The following is a 24,050-nucleotide window of genomic DNA, read 5'->3' as shown; positions in this document are numbered from 1 at the left end:
AAGTGACGCTTTCGTCCTTTTTCTGTGTCTTTTCGATACTGCAGCTCCCAACGCATTGGCGTCCGCTTCCGTCGCTTGCCCCGTTTTCGTTTGAAAACATTTTTCAACTGCAGTCAATCCTTATACAGGTGCTGGGACACTTAAAGTAGGCTGTGTGTGTGTAGGAGGTAGGAGGTAGGAAAACTGCGAAAAGGAAACGCATATCAACCAATTGTTAGCCTTAATTGTTAGGGCTGTTAGCATTTTCGAAATGTATGACAAAATAGCCTTGTTTGCACAGCAAATCATGAAACGGTGCTTCGACAACCACGTAACTTTTCAGCGAATTAAAAAAAAAATATTCTACGACTTATTCGCTAATCCGCGCAGCTATCAGGTTCAGACCCAAGTTCAACAAGAAGTTGTAGTCGAGTCTGGGCTGTTTAACATTCGTTCTGAAGCATCCGTTGACGCTGAAGGAGACCATGGAACGTGGTAACTTGGGCTCTTAGTTTCAGCTAGCTTTAGCCAAGCAAGTTTGTCAACATCGCAATCAGTTGCACGCCAGCCTGGCCACCGACATGCGGCGGACATGCGGATATCTCGACTGGATGACACGCGAATGCAAACTAACTGCCAGATAGGACAGTACTTAGCATAATGTTGGGAAAATCGAACACACAAATTTAAATTCGTATGCATATTTTCCAAATTATAATCGCTAATAATTTGGTAAGTCCGGAGCATGGCTGATTATATACGAAAGGGCGTGCCTTCGGACGGCCGCACCAGTTGCACCCATTTTTTAACTAATTACAAATGTTACCAAATTGTTTTCTTATTTGTACAATTTATCAATATAAAAACTCGTATAATCAACGTATTTTTGGGCGACAACATTCCATCGGGAACTGATCTCGGATCTTTCAACTCGCGCGTCCTACCTTGTTGTTATATTGCGTTCTTAGGTTGGTTTAACTTAAAAAACATCGCGTCGAAGCTCTGCTTAGGGAGCTTTAGTTAACAACTAAAAATGCGGCTATCTAATTTGTGCACGCAACGCTATGCCGCTCGGTATCTCCACGTTATTTAGTTGCAGCAGCTTGACCAGGTTGCGGATGAACTCCTGGGACACCTTCAGCTCGTCATCGGCCTCGAGCCGCTCAAACAGATCCAGGGCCGCCTCGTAGTTGTTGCTCTTACTGAACTGGGAAAGCAGCATGTCGTAGATGCGCTGCTCATCGATGCTGCGCTGCACGCCACGTACGCCCCGGGCCAGACGCAGTAAGGTGCGTACGGCGCCCTCCTGTCCAAGGTGCTCGCAGTTCTTTATCAGCAAATCGTGATTGATGCGGAACTCTGGGTTAATGATTAGCCGTCGCAGCTGCGTCTCTGTGCCTGATTCGGCCAGCGCCAGCAGCAGGGCGCTATTCATGTTCGCTGCCCCGTGCACACGGCTCACAGTCGCCGTCACCGCGGCCAAGTGCTGCTGGGCAGAGCCCGCCGTGGTACCCTTGAAGCGTGCCAGGTCCTCCGCGTTCCCATTGCCCAGTCGCACCAATAGCGACAGCAGTTCGAACTGCAGCGGCGTGTGCTTGTGCTGGCTTGCCAGACGCTGGAACTCGGCGACTGCTGCGTCAAGGTCCCCGCGCAGCAACCACTCTCGCAGAACGGGCCCGAGGAGAGCATTGTGAACCTGGCAGTATCCCAGCTGCCGCAGGAAGTCCAGTGTTTCTTGAGTTAAGTTGCGGCCAGCAGATGCAGCAGCCGGTGCTCCTGCTACACCTCCAGCTTCCTGTTGATTCGTATCTGCGGCCATCTGGGCCACATTGGTAAGCAGCTGCCACACATTCTTGATCACGTAGGTGCCTCCAATGACCTTATGCTCGTCGGCACGTCGCTGCAGCACCTGCTTGGCTGCCTCCAGCTGACCGCCACGCACCAGAAGGCCGGCAAAGTCGATCAGTTTATGCTCATCGATCAGAAAACCTGAAAATATTTATAGTTATTGGATGGCACTGAGGGATGAAGAGGGGTCGCACCTGGGTAAGTGCTCTGCAGATTCTCCAGGCTCTGCTGGGCCCGTGCCAGATCGCGCTGCTTGATGTGCAGATCGAAGATGGAGGCCAGCATGCCGGCGCTGGTCTGCACATTGAGTGCCTGACACTTGACCAGCAGTTGCTGGGCCCGTTCCAAGCGGCCGTTCCGCACGGACAACTGCAGCAGGCGTCGCAGGACACCGCGTGTATTAAGCTTCTTTGACTCGAGCTCGATGAGATGGCACTCCAGCTCGTCCTGGCTCATGTCGCGCGGGTGCTTGATGAATCCGCCGTGAGCAGCCGAGTCTGCCGGTAGGGTAAGCTTGGCGTTGCGCATCTTTTGAATCGTCTTGCCCAGCGCCTGGAGCACCTGGTTATCCTCTGTGCCTTGTCGGGCGATCGAGAGTAGAGCTTCGGCGGCGGCCGGCGACATTTGCAGCTCCAGGCGTCGCAGCTCGTGCACGAATTTGAGCAGGGAGGTGGCATCCTGTCGGAGTCGCATTTGGGGGCCACACATTTGAAGGAGCAGGGCGCCGACGAAGTCCTCTTCCTTCTGCAGCGACCGAAGCTGCAGTGCCTGTACAAGCTGGGCGAACAGTTCGAAGCGCTTCGTGGCCCGGGCGTGGACCGAGAGGGCAGACAGAGGTTGGAGGAGCGAGGACAGCTGGAGGCGCGTGGGATAGCGCTGGAGGAGATCCAGGATCTCGGGAAGTTGCTGGTGCTGCTGCAGCAGTTGGGTGATCACGTGGACAACGACTTGGGAGGGTTTAATGCCCACCGACTCCAGTTGCTGGAGGGCCTGCAGCGGCTCCTGCAGCGTCTGCACAAGATTGGGCAGGAGGTATTGGCGCAGGGTGTCCTCGTCGCACTCCACACGCAGTCGTTTCATCTCAGAGACCAATCGGAGCATGCCACTCTCGCCATTCCGTCGGTGTTGATGCAGAATCAAGGGCCAGAAGTAATGCGGTCGCAGTTCCTCTCCGGCAGCACAGAGGGCCTCAAAGCAGCGTAGGGCTGCGGCAGGCAGCCGGCGCAGGGCCAGCTCGGTGACCAGGTGCAGGGCCCGCTGGTTCTGTCCGCGCTGGCTCAGCTCGTGGGCGAACTGGAGCGTCTCCTCTATGGGCACGTGAGCGCGGAAGAACTCCTGCAGGATTAGCGCCGCGTACTCGTCCACGTTCTGATTGCCATTGAACGTGGGTGTTGGCAGTGCAGCCACCAGTCGGATTGCCAGCTGGGCCTGGCCCTGGTGCACCAGTTCGATGCAGAGGCTATTCAGGGCCGGGGGTACATCGAATCCAGTCAGATAGTCCTTGGGCAACTCTTTGACCAGCTGCTGAACAAGATCGTTGTCCACCGACTGGCTATAAAGGGTGACGCGCAGCATCTGCAGTAGCTGGGGGGCTGTGAAACCACTGTGGACCTGAAGCAGATCCCTCGCCTTGGCAACCTCATCGTTTTCCACAAAGGCTGCGAAGCGAATCGCTTGGGTGCTGGCACTCAGCGAGATTCCAGCAGCCCGCATGCTGGACAACACGGACTCGACTCCTGGCAAATCCTTGCTGCGTCCATGGCCCAGGAGCAGGGCGTGAAAGTTGGCCTCCGTCAGAGGAAAGTTCTTCTCCCGCATTTCCGCTAGCAGCTCGGTAGCTTGGCGCATATTCCCCGCAGAGCAGGCCACATCTAGCAGGATGCTGTAGAATGAGGCATCCGCGGTCCCATGGTAGACGCCGATTTCGGCCAGCAGTGCCCGATGGTCGGCCAGTGGCAGCCGGTTTTGCCGCAGAACCTCCAATTGTGTCTGGTAATGGGCCAGGGTCGGCTGCCCCTGCTTAAGCAGCTGTATCCACAAGCTCTGAAAAAGCTGCAGGCGCTCCTGTGCGCTTTGGGCGGGAAGCAGCTCGGGGACGCACGAGCCAAGCAGGAAGTGCAGCTGCGTAGCACTGAGCCCAAGCCCCTCCGCTGCGCGAGTGTTCTGAAGATTCTCCAGCAAACGTCGGCACTGCTCATAGTTGAGCAAACTGTGCTGCTGGTAATAAGCCTCCAGCTGCGTCCACAGATCTTCGGTGCTTATGGGAGCCGTCGAACCAGACGGGCGCATGTTGCGACCGCCTCCTTTGTCCGCAGAGCAGCTACTACTGCTACTGCTCAGGCATCGTGGCTGAAGATGGTGGAGAGGAGTCCCGGCCAGAGTAAGAGACGGGTTCGTTGCATAACGTAATCCGTGGGATGTGGTGGGCAGAACACCGGCTGGCAACTGCCCGAGTCGCGTTAAACGCACCCACACACTTTGCAACAGACGCGTTCGCTGCATTGCCTCAGCTTCATTCAGATTTCTTTAATATTATGAAACAGTCACCAAAAGCGGGGCGGCTCAGAAAAAAAACACAAACACGCGCCGGTAAACAGCTGTTCGATCCAGTTAGCGGCGGGCCGCAGCTATCGATAAGACTATCGATTCACCTGTCAATTCAGGGTCGCATTTTTCAATGATAATGAAAGTAACTACCTTTTTTTTATAAATTCAAATTAACATAGCACGTAAAAAAATTAGATCACCATGGTCCCCTGATGGGCGTCGACGACCAGCTCGTCCCCATGCGATGGCGGCCCGGCTCCCTTTCTCAGCTCCTGCAAGAGCCCGAAGTGCTCTTCAAAGTCGTTGGCTTCGAAATTGTGGGTAACGTCAGAAATTCCTAGCATGTACATATGTATGTACTTGTAGTACGGACAGTTGTGATGGTTGACGTACTTGACGTGTTAATGGCTATCAGCATGGATCTGCCGAGAAATAGTGACCCTTGTCCGGACGGACAAAGAAGGTTGTCGGCATGATATTGAAATGTACGTTCATTACACACCAGGAAGAAGACCTCTATTTCGGAGCTAACACCAATAGAGTCGTCAACTGATCTCTCCCTAAGAGCATTAGAAGGTAATTACGAATCTATACCGTCATCCGTCATTTGCCTTGCCGGCAAAAACATCCTTAAGGCGGCCTTTTTCCGCAGCATCTCAGAGGCCAGCAACTCTCAACATGTGAGCTCGAGAAGGTCAATCTTCAGGTACTTGTCCACCTGAAGTGTATCCACCAATTCAGTGGTGCTGGCTAGCTTATGGAGGCGCAAAATCATTCGTAGGCACCCTCGAATCCTTTGGACCCTCACTCGGCTTAAAGTAGAAGTTCGGAAGCCCCGTCGAATAGCATTTGAGAAGGTTTGGTATGCAGTGGACAGATTCTCCTTAATAATTACCTTTACTGAGGTCCCTGCGTCATTTTTCACCTGTTCGGCAACTATTTCAGAGATCGCCGTTACATGCCGCAATAAAGTTGACGTTGAACGTTCGACTTTAAACTTTAAGCTGAAAGGGAAGGAGGTGAGACACATATAACATATGGTATGGTTTGGTGACATTTTGCTAAAAAGTCCCCACTGTTAACCAGATTGTGGTAAGAATGGGCAGCACTGGTCCGGCATGTGTCTGCATGTGATATTCATATGTGTGTATGCCATGCGAATAGTGTGTAGAGAAGCAGTGAAGAAGGGTAGAAGAAACTGAAAGTGCCGCTTTGCAAACTCTTCGTTCGTTGTGTGTCTTCATATTGCATTGCATATAAACATAAACACAAAAAAACCGTCTTTTCTTTCATTTCAATTTCCAGTGAGGTGTAAGCGAGTGTAAGGCTCCAGAAGGCTGTGTGAAAGTGTCGATTGCTGTACCACAATAATTAATAAATAAAGTTTTGCATTACGTGCGTTGGAAAATTCCGCCACACACAAGCGCCTAGAGTGTACAATTTTTTGCTTAGAAACACACACACATGCAAGTTAACGTACCCAATTCCATTGAGCTCTTATACGAGTTGTAAACAATCTTTGGTTTTCCAAAACGAAAACAATTTCAATCTTGGGCCTCCGCCTAATTGATTTCTAAGATGTACAATCTCAAGCGCCCCCGCCGCAATCCCATTCTTTGACACTCGCCTAAATGGAAAACCAATGTTTGCCCACACCCGGCTTCTCATAAACAATCTCACTCCCGGCTTCCTGCAGATCCTGCACTTTAGGCCTTTTACAGTTCTCTCTTTGGATGACGAAATCTAATACTCGGGATGGCGAAATCAATTGAAATGTTTATAGAAAAACGATTCCCGAAAGGGATCAACGATGCAAAGATCAGAAAGTTCAAATCAGTCTTGATCCAGCAGCGACACCGCAAAGTCTAGCTAAATATTAAGATCGCGCAATCCCTTGGCCCGGAATTCCTTTGTGACCCTCTACTTAAATCTATATCAGTGAAGTTCGAAGTAAAATAAAAACTTTTTAAAAACACAATCCGCTACCGCAGTTGTTTAATTGGCGCCCAACGTGGGGCGACGTTGTCTAAAAAGCACCGAATGATAAAAGTGTTGCGTCGTGCCGAAACCCGAAGGACAATTAATTAATGGAATAAATCCTTCAAAATTAAAAACGCGGAGTGACTGTGTGATATAGATAAAAAAAAGTGAGATAAAAAGGAAACAAACCGGAGCTTAGGGTGTGCAAAAACAAATACAAATACAAATACAAATACAAATACAAATACAAATACAAATACAACGCAAAATACAAATAAAACAAAAAGCTAATCAAGGCAATTCGTAAATACAAAAAAAACCAAAGAAACCCAAAGTTTTTAAAAAAACAAAACCAACAAAACCGACAAAACCAAAATACAAAGAAAGTGAAACGATCAGCGAAGCCAAAGAAGGAAGACCCCCAGAAGACCCAGCTGAGCAAAGAAATTTAAGAAGGAAGACCCGTTCGAAGATCTGCCAAACTAAGAAGGACGACCCCTACCGGATATTTCGTGAGCAAGAGTTGTATTAATAAATATATAAGTTCAATTAGGATATATAAGATTATAAAAACTAACATATAAGAAAAATTAAAAGTGGATCAGCTAACTTTAGATTTTGAAAAACTAAAAATGATTAACTCTCAAGCAAGGACCGATCTCACAGCAGATCTGGTCAAACAATTGATAGCACTTCAAATTTCACAAGTACAAGAGCAAATTGTAAATTTAAAACAGCAAATAGAAACTAAATCCGATCAGGTATCGGATTATCAGGCAGAAACAATAGACGAGACAATAAGAGACGACACCACATTGAAGGTAATAGAATCCCTACCAATTTTTAATGGTGGATTAAACCAATATGTAGGATGGAGGGAAGCTGCAGAAACTGCAGTGAAGTTATATAAGAAAGGAAGTAAGCAATATTATATTGCATTAACAATTTTGAGAAACAAAATAACAGGACCAGCACATGACGCACTGACCAACCACGGGACAGTTCTAAATTTTGATGCCATACTTTCACGGCTTGACTTTGTTTACAGTGACAAGAGACCTATTTACATAATAGAACAGGAATTAAGCGTTCTCCGACAAGGGAACCTTTCAATTATAGATTTCTATAACGAGGTTAACAAGAAAATGACCTTGTTAATAAATAAGACAATAATGACTCACGGAAAGGACAGTGAGATCACCAAGGAATCAAATAAAAAAATTAGAGACAATGCCTTACGCATTTTTGTCACTGGCCTAAACGGCGGCATTGCTGAAATCCTATTTTCATTGAATCCCCCAGATTTACCGAATGCCTTAGCAAAGGTACAGGAATTGCAATCTAATAACATTCGGGCCCAATTTGCCTACCAATTCAGCGGTCCCAGAAATTCAGGGAATAATAATTTTAATACCTTAAGATTCAACCAACGACAACCTAGGACTAACAGTTCACCATTCGACCAAAAAAGGGATTTGCAGAGGAATAACATGTCTTGGGGACAACCCTATTTCTTGGGTAATAGACAACAAAATCAGGCCCCAGAACCAATGGAGGTAGACGAATCTATACAAATCCGGAACCGACAGAACAGCAATCAATTCAGGGGAAATAATAACAATAGAAATTATCGGGAGAATACTAACGGTTATTTTAGGAGAAATAATAACAATTATAGCCAAGCCCAGCATTTTAGGGCAAACGTAGTCCCGAATAATCAGTCTAACGACAATCCAGCGCAGAAACGAAAACTAAACGAAATGTCGGAACAACCGGCTAATAAAGCAATGAGGATAAATAACATTGAGGAGGATCATTTTTTAGATCAGCCCCCGAAGTAGGTCTGCCCTACCTAAAAAGAGTAGACAAAAAAATAAACAGAGAATTAAAAGTTTTGATAGATACGGGAGCAACTTCCTGTTATATAAAAAAAGGAATTTACGACAATAAAAATGAATTACCAATCTATAAGAAAGTTGCTACAGTGAATGGGTTTTCAATAATTAAATATTTCCATAATATAACAATTTTCAACACAAAGCAAGTGTTTTATGAAATAGATGGAATGGAGGCAGATTTACTAATAGGATTTAACCTATTAAAGAAAATCGGAGCGGTTATTGATACAGGAAAGGGGACTTTAAGTTATAAAGACAATGAGGAGAAACTAATATATGACGAGGTCCTTTCTTTAAACAAATTAACCTTTATAGAAGGAAAAACCATCCTTCCGTTGAAGGAATATATAATAAAAAAATATTTTGAAGAAGAAAAAGAAATGAAAAGCGATTCAGTAAAGGTAGAAGGAAGTTTATATAGCTTGGGATCAAAAAATCCTGAGCACGCCGACGAAGAATTATCCGTCAATAGTTTGGGATTCAAATATCCTGAGCCCGCCGTCGTTGAATTATCCGACATCCAAAGTTTTAATAGTTTGGGATTAAAATATCCTGAGCACGCCGTCGTTGAATTATCCGACACTAAAAGTTCGAATAGTTTGGGATTAAAGAATCCTGAACACGCCGTCGTTGAATTATCCGACAATAAACAATTTAAAAGTTTGGGATGCAAAAATCCTGAACGCGCCGTCGTAGAAATATCCGACATTCAAAATTATGCAAATTCTGAATTGAAAAAAATGAAATTGTATAACACAATAACCTACAAAGAGGACAATTTAGAAAATCTCAGAGAGAAAATGGTATCTATCATCGAAGAAGACCATGCCAATATAAATTTACAGTTACCGTTCAGAACGGATATAAAAGGAGAGATTAACACTGAACACGATAGACCGGTATATGGCAAGCAGTATCCATACGCTTATTCGGTTAACGATTTCGTTAATAACGAAATAAGTAAAATGTTAGATGAAGGTATAATCAGACCTAGTAAAAGCCCATATAATTCACCGGTAATAGTAGTACCAAAGAAGGGAGTAAATGAGGACGGAACTCCTAAGCATAGATTAGTAATAGACTTTAAGAAACTTAATGAAAACACTATACCGGATAGATACCCTATGCAAGATCCTTCAGTAATCCTTGCCAATTTAGGTAAAGCGAAATATTTCTCGGCCATTGACTTAGAGTCAGGTTTCTATCAGATTTTAATGAGGGAATCAGATATTGAAAAAACATCTTTTTCCATAAATAACGGCAAATATGAATTTCTAAGAATGCCTATGGGATTGACGAACGCTCCCAGAATTTTCCAAAGGGCAATGGACGATATACTTAGAGAACAAGTTGGGAAAACTTGTCACGTTTATATGGACGATATAATAATATTTTCAAAAACTATAGAACAACATTATAAAGATCTAATTCATATAATTCAGATATTGCAAAACGCTAACATGAAAATTTCACTTGAAAAGTCTAAATTCTTTCAATTGGAAACCAAATTTCTGGGATACATTGTTTCCCAAAATATCATTAAAACAGATCCAGACAAAATCTCCACAATACAAAACTATCCAATTCCTAAAAATATCAGAGAGCTACGTAGCTTCTTAGGACTAACAGGGTATTACAGAAAATTTGTCCGAAATTATGCCACAATTGCCAAACCTTTAACAAAATATCTGAGCGGAGTAAATGGGAAAGTTTCACGAAGGGCATCCAAGAAAGCATTAATACAGCTGGATGAACCAGCAATTGGAGCATTTAATAATTTAAAGGACAGTTTAATAGCACATATTGAATTAGTACAACCAGATTACAATAAAAAATTCACATTAACCACAGATGCATCGGACATAGCAATAGGTGCAGTTTTGTCGCAAGATGGGAATCCCATAACATTTATTTCTAAAACTTTAAGTAAAACCGAGCAATTATATGCTACTAATAAAAAAGAATTATTAGCTATTGTATGGGCATTAAAAAATTTGCGAAATTATTTATACGGAGTGAGTGGAATTGAAATACATACAGATCACCAACCTTTGTCCTTTGCAATGTCGCAAAAAAATCCAAATGTTGAAATGAAACGTTGGTATTACTTCATAGAAAGTTTCACACCAAAAATCATTTATAAGCCAGGCTCAACTAACGTAGTAGCGGACGCGTTATCTCGGATTAAAATAAATCATATGACAGATAGTGATGTCGACCAGACAGAATCAGAATCAGACATAAATACTCAGCATTCAGCAGAGAGTAGTTTCGAAAACGTCATTCAAGAGACTAGCAAGCCTCTAAACCAATTTAAACAGCAGCTACTATTAGCGCAAGGGAGATTCACAGTTCATGAGTTAGTAAGAGTTTATGAAAATACCCGACATATTATTGAATTTGATACGGTTGACAATCTGCTAATCATTTTAAAAGAATTTATTCAGCCTCACTTAACCACAGGAATACACTGCACTTTAGAAGATTTATACCTTATCCAAAATAAGCTAAAGGAAAACTTCATAAATAAATTTCTCTTCACAAGAAAGTTCCTCCAAGATGTAGTAAATTCAGAAGATAAAGCTATAATTATAGAAGAAACACATTGCAGAGCCCATAGAGGACTAGACGAAAATTACAAACAAATAACTAAGCTGTATTATTGGCCAAACCTGCACAAAAAATTAAAAGAATATATAAAAAATTGTGAGATCTGTAACAAAAACAAATATCGGAGACACCCTGTAAAAATTCCAATTGGGGAAGCTCCCATTCCAGCAAAAGAAGGAGATCAATTACACTTAGACATATACTATGCCCAAAACCTAACATTCATAACTTGTATAGATTCTTATTCCAAATACTTGGTGGTCAAGGAAATTCAAAGTAAATTAAACATTGAAAATAAGGTAATGGAAATTTTACAACACTTTCCGTTAGCAACATCATTAATGACTGACAACGAACCAAGCTTTACTTCAGCACAATTTAGATCATTCATACAAAGAAGTAACTTAACTATTTATTATGCTGATCCCAGACACAGCACCTCAAATGGTCAGGTAGAAAGGGTACATTCCACACTAACAGAAATAGCGCGGTGCATCAAGGATGAACTAAATCTAACAGATTATTCAGAAATAATAATAAGGGCGGCACTGAAATATAACCTGACGATACATTCAACGACCAATCAAATGCCATATGACATATTGTATAACAAAATAGAACACAAACATAATCCAATATTACTTAAGGAAGCTCAGACCAAAATGCTTAAGATACATAACAAAGATAGAAGAGAAAAAGATTATAAAATAGGAGAAGTAGTCTATGAAAAGAAATTCGGGGAAAGAAATAAACTTCAATCCCGATACAAAAAGCAGGTAGTTAAGGAAAATCGACCGAATAAAATTATAATCAACAATAGAAACAGAATTATACATAAAGATAACATCAAATATTAAATATTTTTTCCAGAAAATGTATGCGAATATACTAATACTGACTTTTGTTATATTGACGACTGCGGAAGTAATTGACTATACGCATAGTGACTATCTATTGCTCAAAGACGACAGAGACGTTTACACTTATGAAACATACGCTGAACTTTTCCATATTACTAATTTGAGTTTTTATAGAGAGATAATTGATAAAGAATCCAAATATGTCAACAAATCAATTAATTCAGACGATGAGTGGGAAATATCAATGGACTTAAGTCTATTAAAATTAATGATTTCAGAATTAGTTCCAAAACGGAAAGAAAGGGGAATAAATGAATTAGGTACCATTTGGAAATGGATAGCAGGCAGCCCTGATCATGACGACTTTTTGAAAATACAAAATAAAGTAAATGAATTAACTGAAAATAATAATAAACAATTTGTAATAAATTCCAAATTTTTCAAAGAAATTGAATTGCTATCAAATTCATTAAAGAATGTCATCTTCAATGAAGAAACGATACTGAGAAAGCATCGTTTAAAATTAATAACTTTTGACCTACTAAATTTAGTTGATACCATAACCCTCTTAAAAGTAAACATTTTCAATACAAAAATTTTAAATAAAAACGAAATAGAGGACATTTATAAGCATGAAAAACATAATGTTGAACTGTCTGATCTGTTGGACATTGCAACGGTTAAAATAATTCGAAATGCAGATTTAATAATCATTTACATAAAATATCCTCAAATTAAAGATATTTGCAAGTTTTACCATGCAAGAGCCATCTCACAAAATGATGGAATGTTAGTTATAAGTGAAAAAGTTTGTGAATGTAAGGAGAAATACTATTTAATGAATAATTTTAAAAGTGAAACTTTTAACAATTACGCACAAATAAATTTAAAGAGTACCTGTTTCACCAATTTACTTAATGGCTTTAAAGCCAACTGCACTAAAAAAAGGGAAAAAAAACAAAGAAATAGACATCATTCAGGATGGTGCCATATTAGTTTCAGGCAAAAATATCGTAGACAATACTACTTTGTTAGGATCGTATCTCCTTATATTCAACAACACAATTGTAATAAATAATATAAGCCACATAAATGATAAGGGTAAAATTCTAAAATATATATCGCATCATAGATATAGCGATTTTGAATTAGTTGATTATATACAATCAAATGATAAGCAATTTTCTTTTGATAATGTTAATATTTTAAATCCCCTTATAACATTAGGTAATACGGCCTTACCATTAACAACATTATTTTTAATCATTTTGATATTGTTAATGTTATTTTACTTCTGCTATAAATTAACCAAATTTGTACTTATTAAATCAATAAGAATACCGTCAGAAGAAATAGTGGAAAGCAACATTCAAATACTGTCAGAAGAAATTAGAGCTCTATCAGAACTTCAAAATGTATCGGGACGAAACATTTAAGAATGGGGGGAGTTAACGTACCCAATTCCATTGAGCTCTTATACGAGTTGTAAACAATCTTTGGTTTTCCAAAACGAAAACAATTTCAATCTTGGGCCTCCGCCTAATTGATTTCTAAGATGTACAATCTCAAGCGCCCCCGCCGCAATCCCATTCTTTGACACTCGCCTAAATGGAAAACCAATGTTTGCCCACACCCGGCTTCTCATAAACAATCTCACTCCCGGCTTTCTGCAGATCCTGCACTTTAGGCCTTTTACAGTTCTCTCTTTGGATGACGAAATCTAATACTCGGGATGGCGAAATCAATTGAAATGTTTATAGAAAAACGATTCCCGAAAGGGATCAACGATGCAAAGATCAGAAAGTTCAAATCAGTCTTGATCCAGCAGCGACACCGCAAAGTCTAGCTAAATATTAAGATCGCGCAATCCCTTGGCCCGGAATTCCTTTGTGACCCTCTACTTAAATCTATATCAGTGAAGTTCGAAGTAAAATAAAAACTTTTTAAAAACACAATCCGCTACCGCAGTTGTTTAATTTGCATCCTGCATACGTCGTCCATGTTTTGTAGTATTTTCACGCTCATTTCCGATCAAGAGTGAGAGCTGTTCGAGAAGAGCTTCTCTTCGGTTGCACGAGAAATTGCTGTCGCGACCTTAGGGCGTCATAGACGCTGCCAGCGCTTTTGGCTATCATTTTAAAGAAGAATTTTCACGTAAAAGCTGTGTGCGCATTTCACACGTTTCTTAGAAACGGACCTTCTAGAACCTAGCTTAGTAGTTACTTTAAAATGTCTGAAAACGAAAATTCGCAACAGCCGCCGTTGCCCGAGCAGCCGCCATCCAGAAAGAAGAATTTCAAATGCGTGCAGGAACTGTTTGTGGATGAAGTGCACTACAAGCTTAGCTGGGGCAAGTTCAACAGGATTGCGACAATGGGAGCGCTGGCGGACCGTATCAATCAGCTCCCCGCACCGATGGGGACCTTGTCGGTGAACAAGGTAAGTTTTAAGCTTTAACCTGAGAGCGCGGTAATCCTCCAGATTCTTGCCACACACAGTGCTGCCAGTACCTATGGGAAATGAGTCGCAAGATGGGCACCGATGAGCTGGCCACGCTGCAGAAATTGGCATGCATCTTGTTCCTGCTTCCAGATAGAGAGGGGCCGTCGATGACTTGCCGCATGGCACTGATGCGTCAATCCTTCAACGTGGTCAACTCGCTGGAGCCAATGCTAGTACATTACTTTTCCAAACTGTTTCTGGACTACTTTAGCGGGAGCTCGAGCAGCAGCCGGTGCCATGTGCTGCGTATTGCCCGCTTCATTAGCGTACAGAGTGGCATCGGTAGGGCCGTTAGCGTCTGCCTGCTGTGGCACTTAATTTTTAGCTATGCCGAAACACCCATTGGCATTCATCAGTACCGCGAGGTGAGTACCGCAGCTTTGGAGGTAACCCTAATCCTGATGCTGCTGCTCTTTCTTTCTCGTTCCAGCTGGGTGAGCTTCGAATTTTGAGTAATGTACCCATCGCGGAGTTGAGCAACACTAGCTTCAGGTGTATAATCCGTGCGGTGGGCACTCTGTTGCATTTGCAGTTGTGCTGCCCGGACCTAAATGAGTTCCTGTATCACGGCTACCCGAGGATCTTCTTTCGCATTCTGCCCCAGGATGTGAAAATGCTGCGCTCTTGGCTGCTAAACGCTGTCGCCACCACTGACTGCCATCATCTTCGCACCGATGCCTCAAAGCTGCAGGCCATGCTGGATTACCTCAATGTCCCTGTCCTATCCCGTCAATGGTGCCTTGTGTGCCGCGACGCATCGGGTGATGTTATCGGCCCTCCCCGCACCGGCGACGAGTGTGTGCTCTCCCAGATGCGCAGTTGACTCAAATGACGCATGTGACGTGCTGCCACGACGTGCAGGCAGTAGAAAGCAGGCAGTAATCAGTAGGCCGTGTGGCACCACATTTCGACACACCAACGGATTTTCAGAGTGAAACATTTATTTATTCGCTCTCATTTTGTTCAGTTGAAGTATCGTAATACAAAAGGTATTAAAATCCGCTAAAAGGCTAAAAAAGTATCAAATTCTGGTTGATTATTTATAAAAGATTCCTCCGCTGTGTGTTATCTTAGGTGGGCGTCATGAACGGTTCAGATGGGGAGACCATCACAGTGCAAGTGCAGGAGACTGCTGGTGGGGTGAAGAACTACCCTGAAGAGCAGAACAACGCTCCGGTTGAGGTGGCGGTGAGTACCACAACAGATCTCTTTGCGTTGGTACGCGAGGCTGTCCAAGAGTGCGGTGCCCAGGGGGACATCGAGCCAGGAGACAACGAGAAGCAGTCTGACGCTGAGCCAGTGATTGTTGTGGAGGAGGGCCAGAACCCGTCGCCGCCGTCGTCTTCGTCCCCAGCCCTTAGTGGCCAAGATATTAGCGACGAAGTCGTCGAAGATAGTAAGGCCAGCATGGCTCCTGTTGATGCCAAATTGCAGGCATTGTTCGAGCGTCAGCAGATTATTAAGCTACTGTTGGGTCTTTGCGATGGAGCAGATGGCGACGGCGAGACCATCCATATCGTCATGGAGCTGCTTGGGGCCCAGAGCGATGGACGAAGCGCAGTTGATCGCGTCACTGAGCAGCTGCTCACAGTGCTACCAGAGCAGACTCTTCTGGATGAGGGGATATTCATTGGCAACGAGCGCCATCGCTGCTTCAAGAGTGTTCTTGGGAACTATGCCAAGATTCATGCTGCCCGACGTTTCATCGAGCAGCTGCCCACACTGGGGCTCAACAATTTTCTCGATGACAAGCAGACATTGCTCGCTCGCATTGTGGCCGACGATGTGCTGAAGATACCAGAATTGATACGTCAACTCTGGTTGTCACTCGAGGATATGGAGTTTTTTAATGAAGACACCGCCTTTAAGGCCTACCTAAAGGCCCGCCATCATCCCCATGGCAAGATCCTACGTGAGCTCATGCTCAGCCGCATATCACGTGTGTTCCTATGCGTGGTCAGCTCGACATTCTTCTTGTACTTCACTGAGGTCGAGATTATACATATCCTCAAGAACTGCTACTTGAGTGTTAACTCGGAAATCGAGGTGATTTATTTATTTATTTGGCTGCCCAATCTTTTGCATTTTCTACTTCTGTCTGCTATCTTCCCCTGTAGATATTTCTCTCGGTTGTACTTTGGCTGGAGCACGACTGGACCGAGCGTCGTGACTGCGTTGAGCGTGTTCTTTCAGAGGTTCGTTTCGGCCTGATGCCGACCTGGTATCTGTCCACCCTAGACCGTGCCAATCGCTGCATTCATTTTGCTCGTGTCACACAGTTTCCAGGCGTTCAGGCTCTGGTGGCCAAGGGACTCGAGTGAGTGTTGGCTTTCTTCTTTTACTTTATATTTTCTCTAGCCCTTTTGTCTTATTTTGCAGGGATGCTGTGGCTTTGAAGAAGAAACCTTGTGACAGTTCTTCAAATACTGAAGGGAACAAAAAGGATGATGGTCCTATTCCCCGTGAGTGGATCGCCGATCCCGCTTGTCTCTATCACCACAAGTGCCACTGCCAGCGCTTCGTTTATCCGACATACGAAGTCTTCAAGCAGTATTTGGCTCGGATCATTAGCTGCGCCCCCTACTACTGGCGCACCTTTCGCCCGGCCCAGGAGGTCTATCGCAATCAGCTGCGCTGCTGCTCATTGCCAAACTTTCAGTAAGCTTTTACACACTTACAAAAAACATTGACATTCTGGAAGGAAGGCATGTAACGTCGTTCAGTATCAATGGAGCACGCTATCCCCTACCAATAAGAAAATGAAGCACCAAACTATTTACACTGTTACACTGTCGAAATGCCCTTGCTGAAGGCGAAACACGCACAACAAATCGCAATGTGAGCCACGGTTGTCTTCTTGCCCATTGGAATGATTCAATTTACATTCTATACGGTTTTCTTCACCCAATCACTTTGCTTACCTCTTAGCACACATACTTAGCACACATACTGATACTACCACACAGATACTCATTGAGACCACTCAAAGAATAAAATATCCAAACACTATAGTACGCTGCTACACGGAAAGCATTTTAGCGGAGCGATTGGAAATGTAACCATATAACCATAACATAATATTCTCGGACCAAATACCATTGTGAGAAATACTTCATACACCACATATCTAGACACCACCAGCCCCATCGGAAAAATGGGAGAAGTCCGAGAATAAATATTGTTATTGGGAAATAATTGAAGCGATTATTATGATTATTTCGAGTGTGCCCCGAAGTGTGCCCTTCCTTTCTTGCGTATTTGTGTATTATATTGTGTATTTCCAGAAAGGAGTCTGCGCGTCAAAGAGCAGCCATCGGGTCTTCAGTCTCCGCTCGATCCGTTGGACATCGTGGACTCGCTCATGTGGAACTGTATCAGGATAATCAGGTATGTGGTTGTCGCGCCCACAATCTACAATAGGAGAATGCCAGTCATCAGCCAGGCCTGGTCTTAGCAACAGGGCGCCGTGGACTTACCGTATAGAGGAGCGTATTGTCGACGTTGAAAAATCCGGCGGCGCTGAAATATAGGCGCTGGTGGAGGAGCTGTAGCGAGAACTGGGTGATCTAACGATCAAGGGGAGAACAGAGCTATGGTATTACAAGAAGCACATTCGGATTAACCTACCAGGGCATTGTGCAACTCGTTCGTCAAATCCACGCTGACCTGGTGCAGGCTCAGGGCCAAGCGGGTAGCCTGAAAGGGACAAAGTGGAGAAGGGAGACTCACCCCTGCTTTGTCTACTCACACATTGCGCAGCTCGGTCGCAGATCAGGGAGATAACCAGGACGTTTCCAAGATGCGGTGCGGACCACACGGCGCTAGCAATGATCTGAAGGATGTCGTACGGCGATGCCGCTGACTGGCGGAAGTTGAGAAAGATCCAGTAGCAGTTGGAAGTAATAGCCAGGAAGTCGTTGCCCACCAGGAGCAGTATGGAGAGGCCGTGGCTGCGGTTAAGCAGGGCTACGAGGATCCACACCTTTTGGTAAAGCTGCCGCACAGGCACTAGGCGCTCCATTGATGCCTCTTGGGCCTCCGCCTCTGCCTCCGAATCGTGTAACTGTAGCGTTTGGAGGGCATCGAGCAGTAGTTCCAGGCGCTGGGCTACAATATGCACGGCGCTGAAGATCTGAAAATACCTTAGGCCGCACACGAACATGGGTAGAAGGTACTGGATCCAGTAGATCGGGAACTGGTGACGCGGAGCCAGTAGCTTCGCCACCAATATTAGGGTCTGGCTGGCCGCGTAGCCGCACAGCATCCACATCGCCCGGCGGGTGGTGCGCCGACGCAGCTGTCTGCTGTCGACGTTCATCTGAAGGTCCCTGGCTAGCTGACGGTCGATCTCGGCCAGCTCCGCATAAAAATCGCACTGCGCCTGTCGCTGCCATAGCGCCTCCAGCAGCGCGGCCATGTGCGCCACCCGTATACCCACCAGTTGGATGAAGTCCACCGTGTGCCCAATGCTGCTGATGGTCGTCTCGGCATCCCCAATATCTTCTGAATCCTCACTTCCGCTGCTCTCCTGAAAGAGGCCATAGGCCGTGTAGCCGCCGGCCGCCACCAGCACCGTCCAGCCATAAAGCTCCAGCCAGTGCGAGCGATGGAGGAGTCCGCTCTCCTTGTCCAGGCGCCACTGCCAGAGGTTGCACACCTGACAGACGCGATGCATCGGCCCCAAAGCTCTCAGTGTGTCCATGGCAAGGGCTTGACAACTCGACTAATCGACTGCGTATCTGTGAGTGCGAGTGTCCGATGGATATCTGACTATATCTGTAGCTGGATAGATAGGGAATCGATTAGGTTATCAGAACGTGGCAATTATGCATTTGTTACGCTAATCAAAAGAAGAATTATGTAAATGCCAGACCACTTGCAATCAGCAACCTAGGGAAGGACAGCAGAACGACTAAATTCCAATCCAATCAATTGAAATTGATCTTCCTGAAGCTTTGTAACCGGGAATCAGTTGATTCACTAACATGCAACTATAGCCACGAAATGTGCAACTGTTGCCGAACGCCGTCGAAATGTGAATGGTAGGTGCCAGGATACCTGCTCAAAGGAAGTAATACTCGTACATTAGGTACCAATCCATCATTATTAATTAAGGTATTTTTAATGTCATCAATCAAGCTGACACCTGACTCTATTCCAGGGTGAGGCTACCTGCAGATGGGGTGGTCGGCCTCAAATGACATCCAAACCAGGGACCGTAATCATTTTATATTTTAAAAATCAGACAATAAAAATGTATCTTCATTGTCATCGGTGATAATATGTTAATGTTAATGATATTATGTATACCACGCAACTACATTTTTGCTCAACGCACCAAACCGAATGTTTTCGACTTATTCTGAGTTTTTAAAGTCGAAATGTTGAGCAGAAAAGTTGTGAGCAGCACGGGCCGCGGCTCTACATTTATACCCGATACCCATTCAGTATGACTTGATTATCTCCTTCTCTTTCCAAATCATCAATTTGTGAGAATATCGGTTCTGCAGATGCCGAGTAAAATTTATAAAAGTGCGCATAGTAACCGAAGCGCGGTTTTTGCATATATAAGAACAATTTTGGGGTATATTGTACATTCTAAGTATGAGGACTACTACTTATCCAGGACTAGAGCCAAGCGGATCTGGTGGTAGTACTCGTAAGAGTATCTTGTGGCAAGGGTCAAGTAAAACAATGTTGGTTTTCACATAAATACGTTTATTATAATTTTCAGATTGTTTTTTTTTTTTTGGTTTTTTTGGAAATAGTTCTGGAGTAAGCATTACTTTGACGTTCATAAAATGTAATACATATACAATACATATATTAATATATATATATATCGATTTGTTTGTTTTTTTCTGGCTAACCTCTCCACCCATGAATCGAATCCACTTTTGTGCTTGCTCTTTTCTCATTCTTCTTCAGCTCTCCTCTGACTTTATGCCTTAGACTCGTTCCTGCTGCCATCTCTACTCTTCTCTTGTTTTCTCTCTCTCTCCATCGATCTCTCTTTTTTAGCAGCATCTGGTTATATAGCTTTAGATAAAGCTATACATTTGAGTATACGGGAAGTACTGCTTTGCTGTTCTGCTTTTCCTGCATGCCCTTTATCGCTTTTACTACTCGTAGTATAATGATTATATAGAGGTCTTATACACAATTCTACACACGCAAACACGCACGCACGCACACTTAAGCAATGCATGTATGTGTGTGTGTGTGTGTGTAGACCTATGTATGGGTGTGTGTCTGTGTGTGTGTATATTTAGTATGTATATTTGATTTAAATCGAAGCTGCTAAAAAGTAAAAGCAAATTCAACAAACAAACTCCCGTGTTAGGTCATACGACGAGTACATATCATATCATATCATATATGCGATACACATTGGGGTTCTTACATTTACAATACGAGTATATTGTATGTAGTATAAGGTATAACGTATATGATTCAGATACAAATCTCTGTATTCTGTTCTGTTTGTTCTCTCTTTGGATATAAGGCAATGGGGGGATACAATGGGGTGCAAAGTGCGCGCGTCTGCGTATATATCTGATCTTATCGGATTCTACCAAACAAATCGCAAACAATTAGAGGGGGGCGGGGATGGGAAAATACAATACGTAAGTTCCCGTAAGTTTAACAACACTCACAGACGAGTACATATGTCTTATAATTGTGTTCATTTTTGTTTTTGGTTTTGGGGAAATTCGTTTAGTGAAAGGCAAAAAATGTCTTCTGGCTTTTGAGAAGAGTTTCCATATAATTTGTTCAAGCAAAAACATCAAATACGCTCAATTATATATGTATATATATGTATGTATATATATTATATATATAGTGTTGTATATAGTTCATGTCTATGCATATATGCATTTTAAATATCATGTGTGAGTATCTGTATTTTTTTTTTGTTTTTTGATCAATTTTTAGCTTTTTTACTTTGGGGTTTTCTTTAATTTCCCTATTTTTTTTGGTTTTGTTTCGCTTAGCGCACGAATTTTTGGAAAAAATTATTAATAAATCGTCTACTCTTACTCCTTTTACTCATTTTTTTGTTTTTTTTTTGTTTGTTGTGGTTACACTTTAAATTTAAAATCCTCGAAGCGGCTAAATACGGAACTCAGGGAATATGTCGGATAAACTCTCGAAATCGTATCTATCTGCTGGTAGGAGGACGCTCCTCCTATAAGCCTTGTGTCTGTCTGCGCCTCCTTCTCATCTCCTTAGCTCTACGATTGTGTGTATAATTTTCTCACTTAAATTTTGCTTTGTTTTTGTTCCTTATCAAACGTTTGTAGACTGGACGGTTGCCAGTTGACTGTTGTTTGTTTGTTTGTTGACTCTGTTGCACTGTTGCATCTCTTCTTGAAGTTATCGGATCTGTAGCTACTGTATCTGTAGCTTATTTCTGTATAAGAAGCAACGCAAAAATATACGACGTATATAGCCCAAAAGTCTGCCTGTCGTCAGATATTATTATATCGTATCAATATCAATATTCAATTTCAATTGTTTGGTTCAAGCTAAATGTCTTTCTTGAGTAATGGAGTATTTATTTTAAGTTACTTTAGTTTGTCTTAATGTTCTTTTGTTCCTTGGACTGTGTTTACTGCTGTGGCCTCAAATTGCTTACTTCTGTGGTTACATAAATTGATTAAAATTTTCCAGTAGTGTGCCTTGTTTGTTTATCTGTTTGTTTGTTTATTTTTGCTTGCATTGCAATATTACTTTGTTTTGTTTGCAAATTTGTTATTCTATGACTATGAAAAAGTAAAAAAAATATAGAAAAATAACCTTCATTCACTTTGTGTACTTCATATTATTTATTCGTATTTAGTTTTCTTTGATCATGTCAACATCTTTTCGTCTTTTCATCTGCTCTTTTATCCCTTTCACAGTATCTGTCTCATCATTCGACCACAAATCTAAACCCAACCCACCCCAATCACAAGCCCTTTTCCAGTTCAAGTTCTTAGTCTCACACTCTGACGCTCCCAATTCTCAATACCAGTCGATGAATCATTCCTTCGTAGTCCCTATATAGTAACATCAGCATTAACATTATCGTCTTCCGTCTTTTGTCATCGTAATCGTCAACGTTTATCACCATCACTATGATCAGCAATCGAATCATTTTCCTTTCCCTTTTCCATCCTTTTCCCTCCTTAAACATCTATTCAAGACTTTCAGTTTCCTAGCTAAAACATTCAGACTCTGTCCCCAATCCCATTCCCGATCCCCGACCATTCCAGACTCTAGTTTCTGCACTTCAGTTTCCCTCCCTCTACTATATCGAAGTGTACGTATATCGTTTAGCTATAGCTTGTTGGATTATAAGTCTTTCTGCGGTTGCCTTAAATAAAATAATAAACGAAAACAGAAAAGAAACCGAAGGAAAACGATAGAAGTGAAAATTGACTACAGTAATGACTTCGGATTTTAGATTTTGGAGTTGGAGTATCTCTGCATTTTTTCTGGGGGAGGCACATTCAGCAAGGACAAAGGATCTCAGATCTCGGATCAGTTTTGAGGGTTTGAGAGGGTAATCGCTTGCTATCCCAAAGCTTTTGATTAGATATTCGTATTCGTTCGTATTGGATACCCTTCCTTTCAGCATGTGCTTCGTAGTACATCGGCAATCGCTCTTACAATATTAGATTAATGCTATATAGTAGCTCTTTCTCATTCTTTTTGTCATTTAATGGGTTATACAAGTACATTTATAGTTTCATTATTCACCTTGCTTTAAAATTCATAATACCTGCATAATGGGGCTGCTATATTTATATCGGGGAATTCGTAAAAGTTTCGACTAATACAATAAACATGAATATCTTTTCTTTAATATAGAGATTTTACGTTTTTTTTTCTGTTCTTTTCTTTCTTTTTTCTGTTGTTTGTTTTCTTTTTTTTGTATATTTTTACTATGCGGTTTTGAAAACTATTTTGATCTTTGGATTACTAGGCAAGGTAGCTCGACGTTATACAATGAATAAGCAACAAATAATCATCATTTATCATTCGAATTTCTCGTCTTATAAGTAGTTCTTTATTGGATCTTATTGATCTCTGCTTACGTTGCGCAATTGGTGCTTGATTGATTTATTATTTTTGTTTGTAATTAATTTTTTCAAAATATATATCAATTAATTACTTAGCTTTATTTTGTTGTCTTTGGGGTTGAAATATGTTTCGGCAAAAGCTTAATAGACGGCATTGGCAAACAAAATGGCGTCATGCATGTGACCCGTTACTCCGCCATATTAGCTCCTGCTACTTATTTCCGGTTACCGGTTCCCTTGCGCACGAAACTTGCCATATTGCATTCGAGAGTGTTTTAGTTTTTTATCCGCTGCTATTCGTTGTTCTGGTTCTGATTCTGGTGTGTTAGTCGTCCTTGTCATGTCCTGTGTCCAAGTATGTACTGCTATCAGAGGTCCGATCCCGATCCCCCGCATTATCATTAAATATTTAGGGAATACAAGGGCTACGATCCTCCGTCCGTGTTTAGAGTGTTTGAAAAGTGATTTGTGATTGGTTAGTTGGTTTATTGGTTTCTGTTTTAGTCATCGTCGAATGCAATAAACAAGCCCGTGGCCTAGAACTCCAGGCGATAGGCAGAGCACGAGGTCTCATGATCCTGCAAATTGATTGTGCAGCGGGAAGCGGATGGCGAGAGATCAATGCGATGCTTGGCCAGCAGCTCCTCGTTCTCAGCCACCCAGTAGCCAAGCACATCGGTGTCGTATGTGGGGATGATGGTCACCTCTGTGAATGGGGGTTCAGTCAAGTAAGCGCTATCAAATATCACTTCCATCCA

General features: G+C 42.9%; 5 protein-coding genes across 5 annotated transcripts in view; 2 read left to right on the top strand and 3 right to left on the bottom strand.

The window, feature by feature from the left end:
• Positions 1-792: 792 nt before the first annotated feature.
• Positions 793-4,354, bottom strand: LOC6596726 (leucine-rich PPR motif-containing protein, mitochondrial). Its single transcript, XM_026990190.1, has 2 exons — positions 2,022-4,354; positions 793-1,968 (listed from the first exon to the last, which is right to left on the bottom strand). The coding sequence occupies exons 1-2, from the start codon at positions 4,327-4,329 to the stop codon at positions 1,019-1,021; spliced, it is 3,258 nt and encodes a 1,085-aa protein (XP_026845991.1). The 5' UTR covers positions 4,330-4,354; the 3' UTR covers positions 793-1,018.
• Positions 4,355-14,328: 9,974 nt separating this feature from the next.
• On the top strand, positions 14,329-15,142 carry LOC6596727. The gene is made up of 2 exons (XM_002021907.2): positions 14,329-14,589; positions 14,655-15,142. The coding sequence occupies exons 1-2, from the start codon at positions 14,332-14,334 to the stop codon at positions 15,045-15,047; spliced, it is 651 nt and encodes a 216-aa protein (XP_002021943.1). The 5' UTR covers positions 14,329-14,331; the 3' UTR covers positions 15,048-15,142.
• Positions 15,143-15,164: 22 nt separating this feature from the next.
• Positions 15,165-17,424, top strand: LOC6596728. The gene is made up of 4 exons (XM_002021908.2): positions 15,165-15,213; positions 15,299-16,270; positions 16,342-16,541; positions 16,604-17,424. Exons 2-4 carry the CDS (start codon positions 15,308-15,310, stop codon positions 16,884-16,886), a joined length of 1,446 nt encoding a protein of 481 aa, XP_002021944.1. The 5' UTR covers positions 15,165-15,213; positions 15,299-15,307; the 3' UTR covers positions 16,887-17,424.
• Positions 17,425-17,545: 121 nt separating this feature from the next.
• On the bottom strand, positions 17,546-18,926 carry LOC6596729 (putative gustatory receptor 2a). Its single transcript, XM_002021909.1, has 4 exons — positions 17,973-18,926; positions 17,852-17,920; positions 17,701-17,790; positions 17,546-17,635 (listed from the first exon to the last, which is right to left on the bottom strand). The coding sequence occupies exons 1-4, from the start codon at positions 18,924-18,926 to the stop codon at positions 17,546-17,548; spliced, it is 1,203 nt and encodes a 400-aa protein (XP_002021945.1).
• A 999-nt stretch (positions 18,927-19,925) lies between these two features.
• Positions 19,926-24,050, bottom strand: part of LOC6596730 (microtubule-associated protein futsch) — a 49,229-nt gene continuing 45,104 nt past the window's right edge. Inside the window, exon 7 of the mRNA XM_026990197.1 lies at positions 19,926-23,998. Coding sequence (XP_026845998.1) covers positions 23,829-23,998 — 170 coding nt within the window. The 3' untranslated portion in view covers positions 19,926-23,828. The remainder of the gene's footprint in view (positions 23,999-24,050) is intronic.

This window comes from Drosophila persimilis, unplaced genomic scaffold (genome assembly GCF_003286085.1).
Source record: "Drosophila persimilis strain 14011-0111.01,24,50 unplaced genomic scaffold, DperRS2 tig00000520-arrow-pilon, whole genome shotgun sequence".
In the NCBI taxonomy this organism is placed as follows: Eukaryota; Metazoa; Arthropoda; class Insecta; order Diptera; family Drosophilidae; genus Drosophila; species Drosophila persimilis.
Note: the sequence above shows the minus strand (reverse complement) of the source record. Positions and strands in the feature narration are given on the sequence as shown.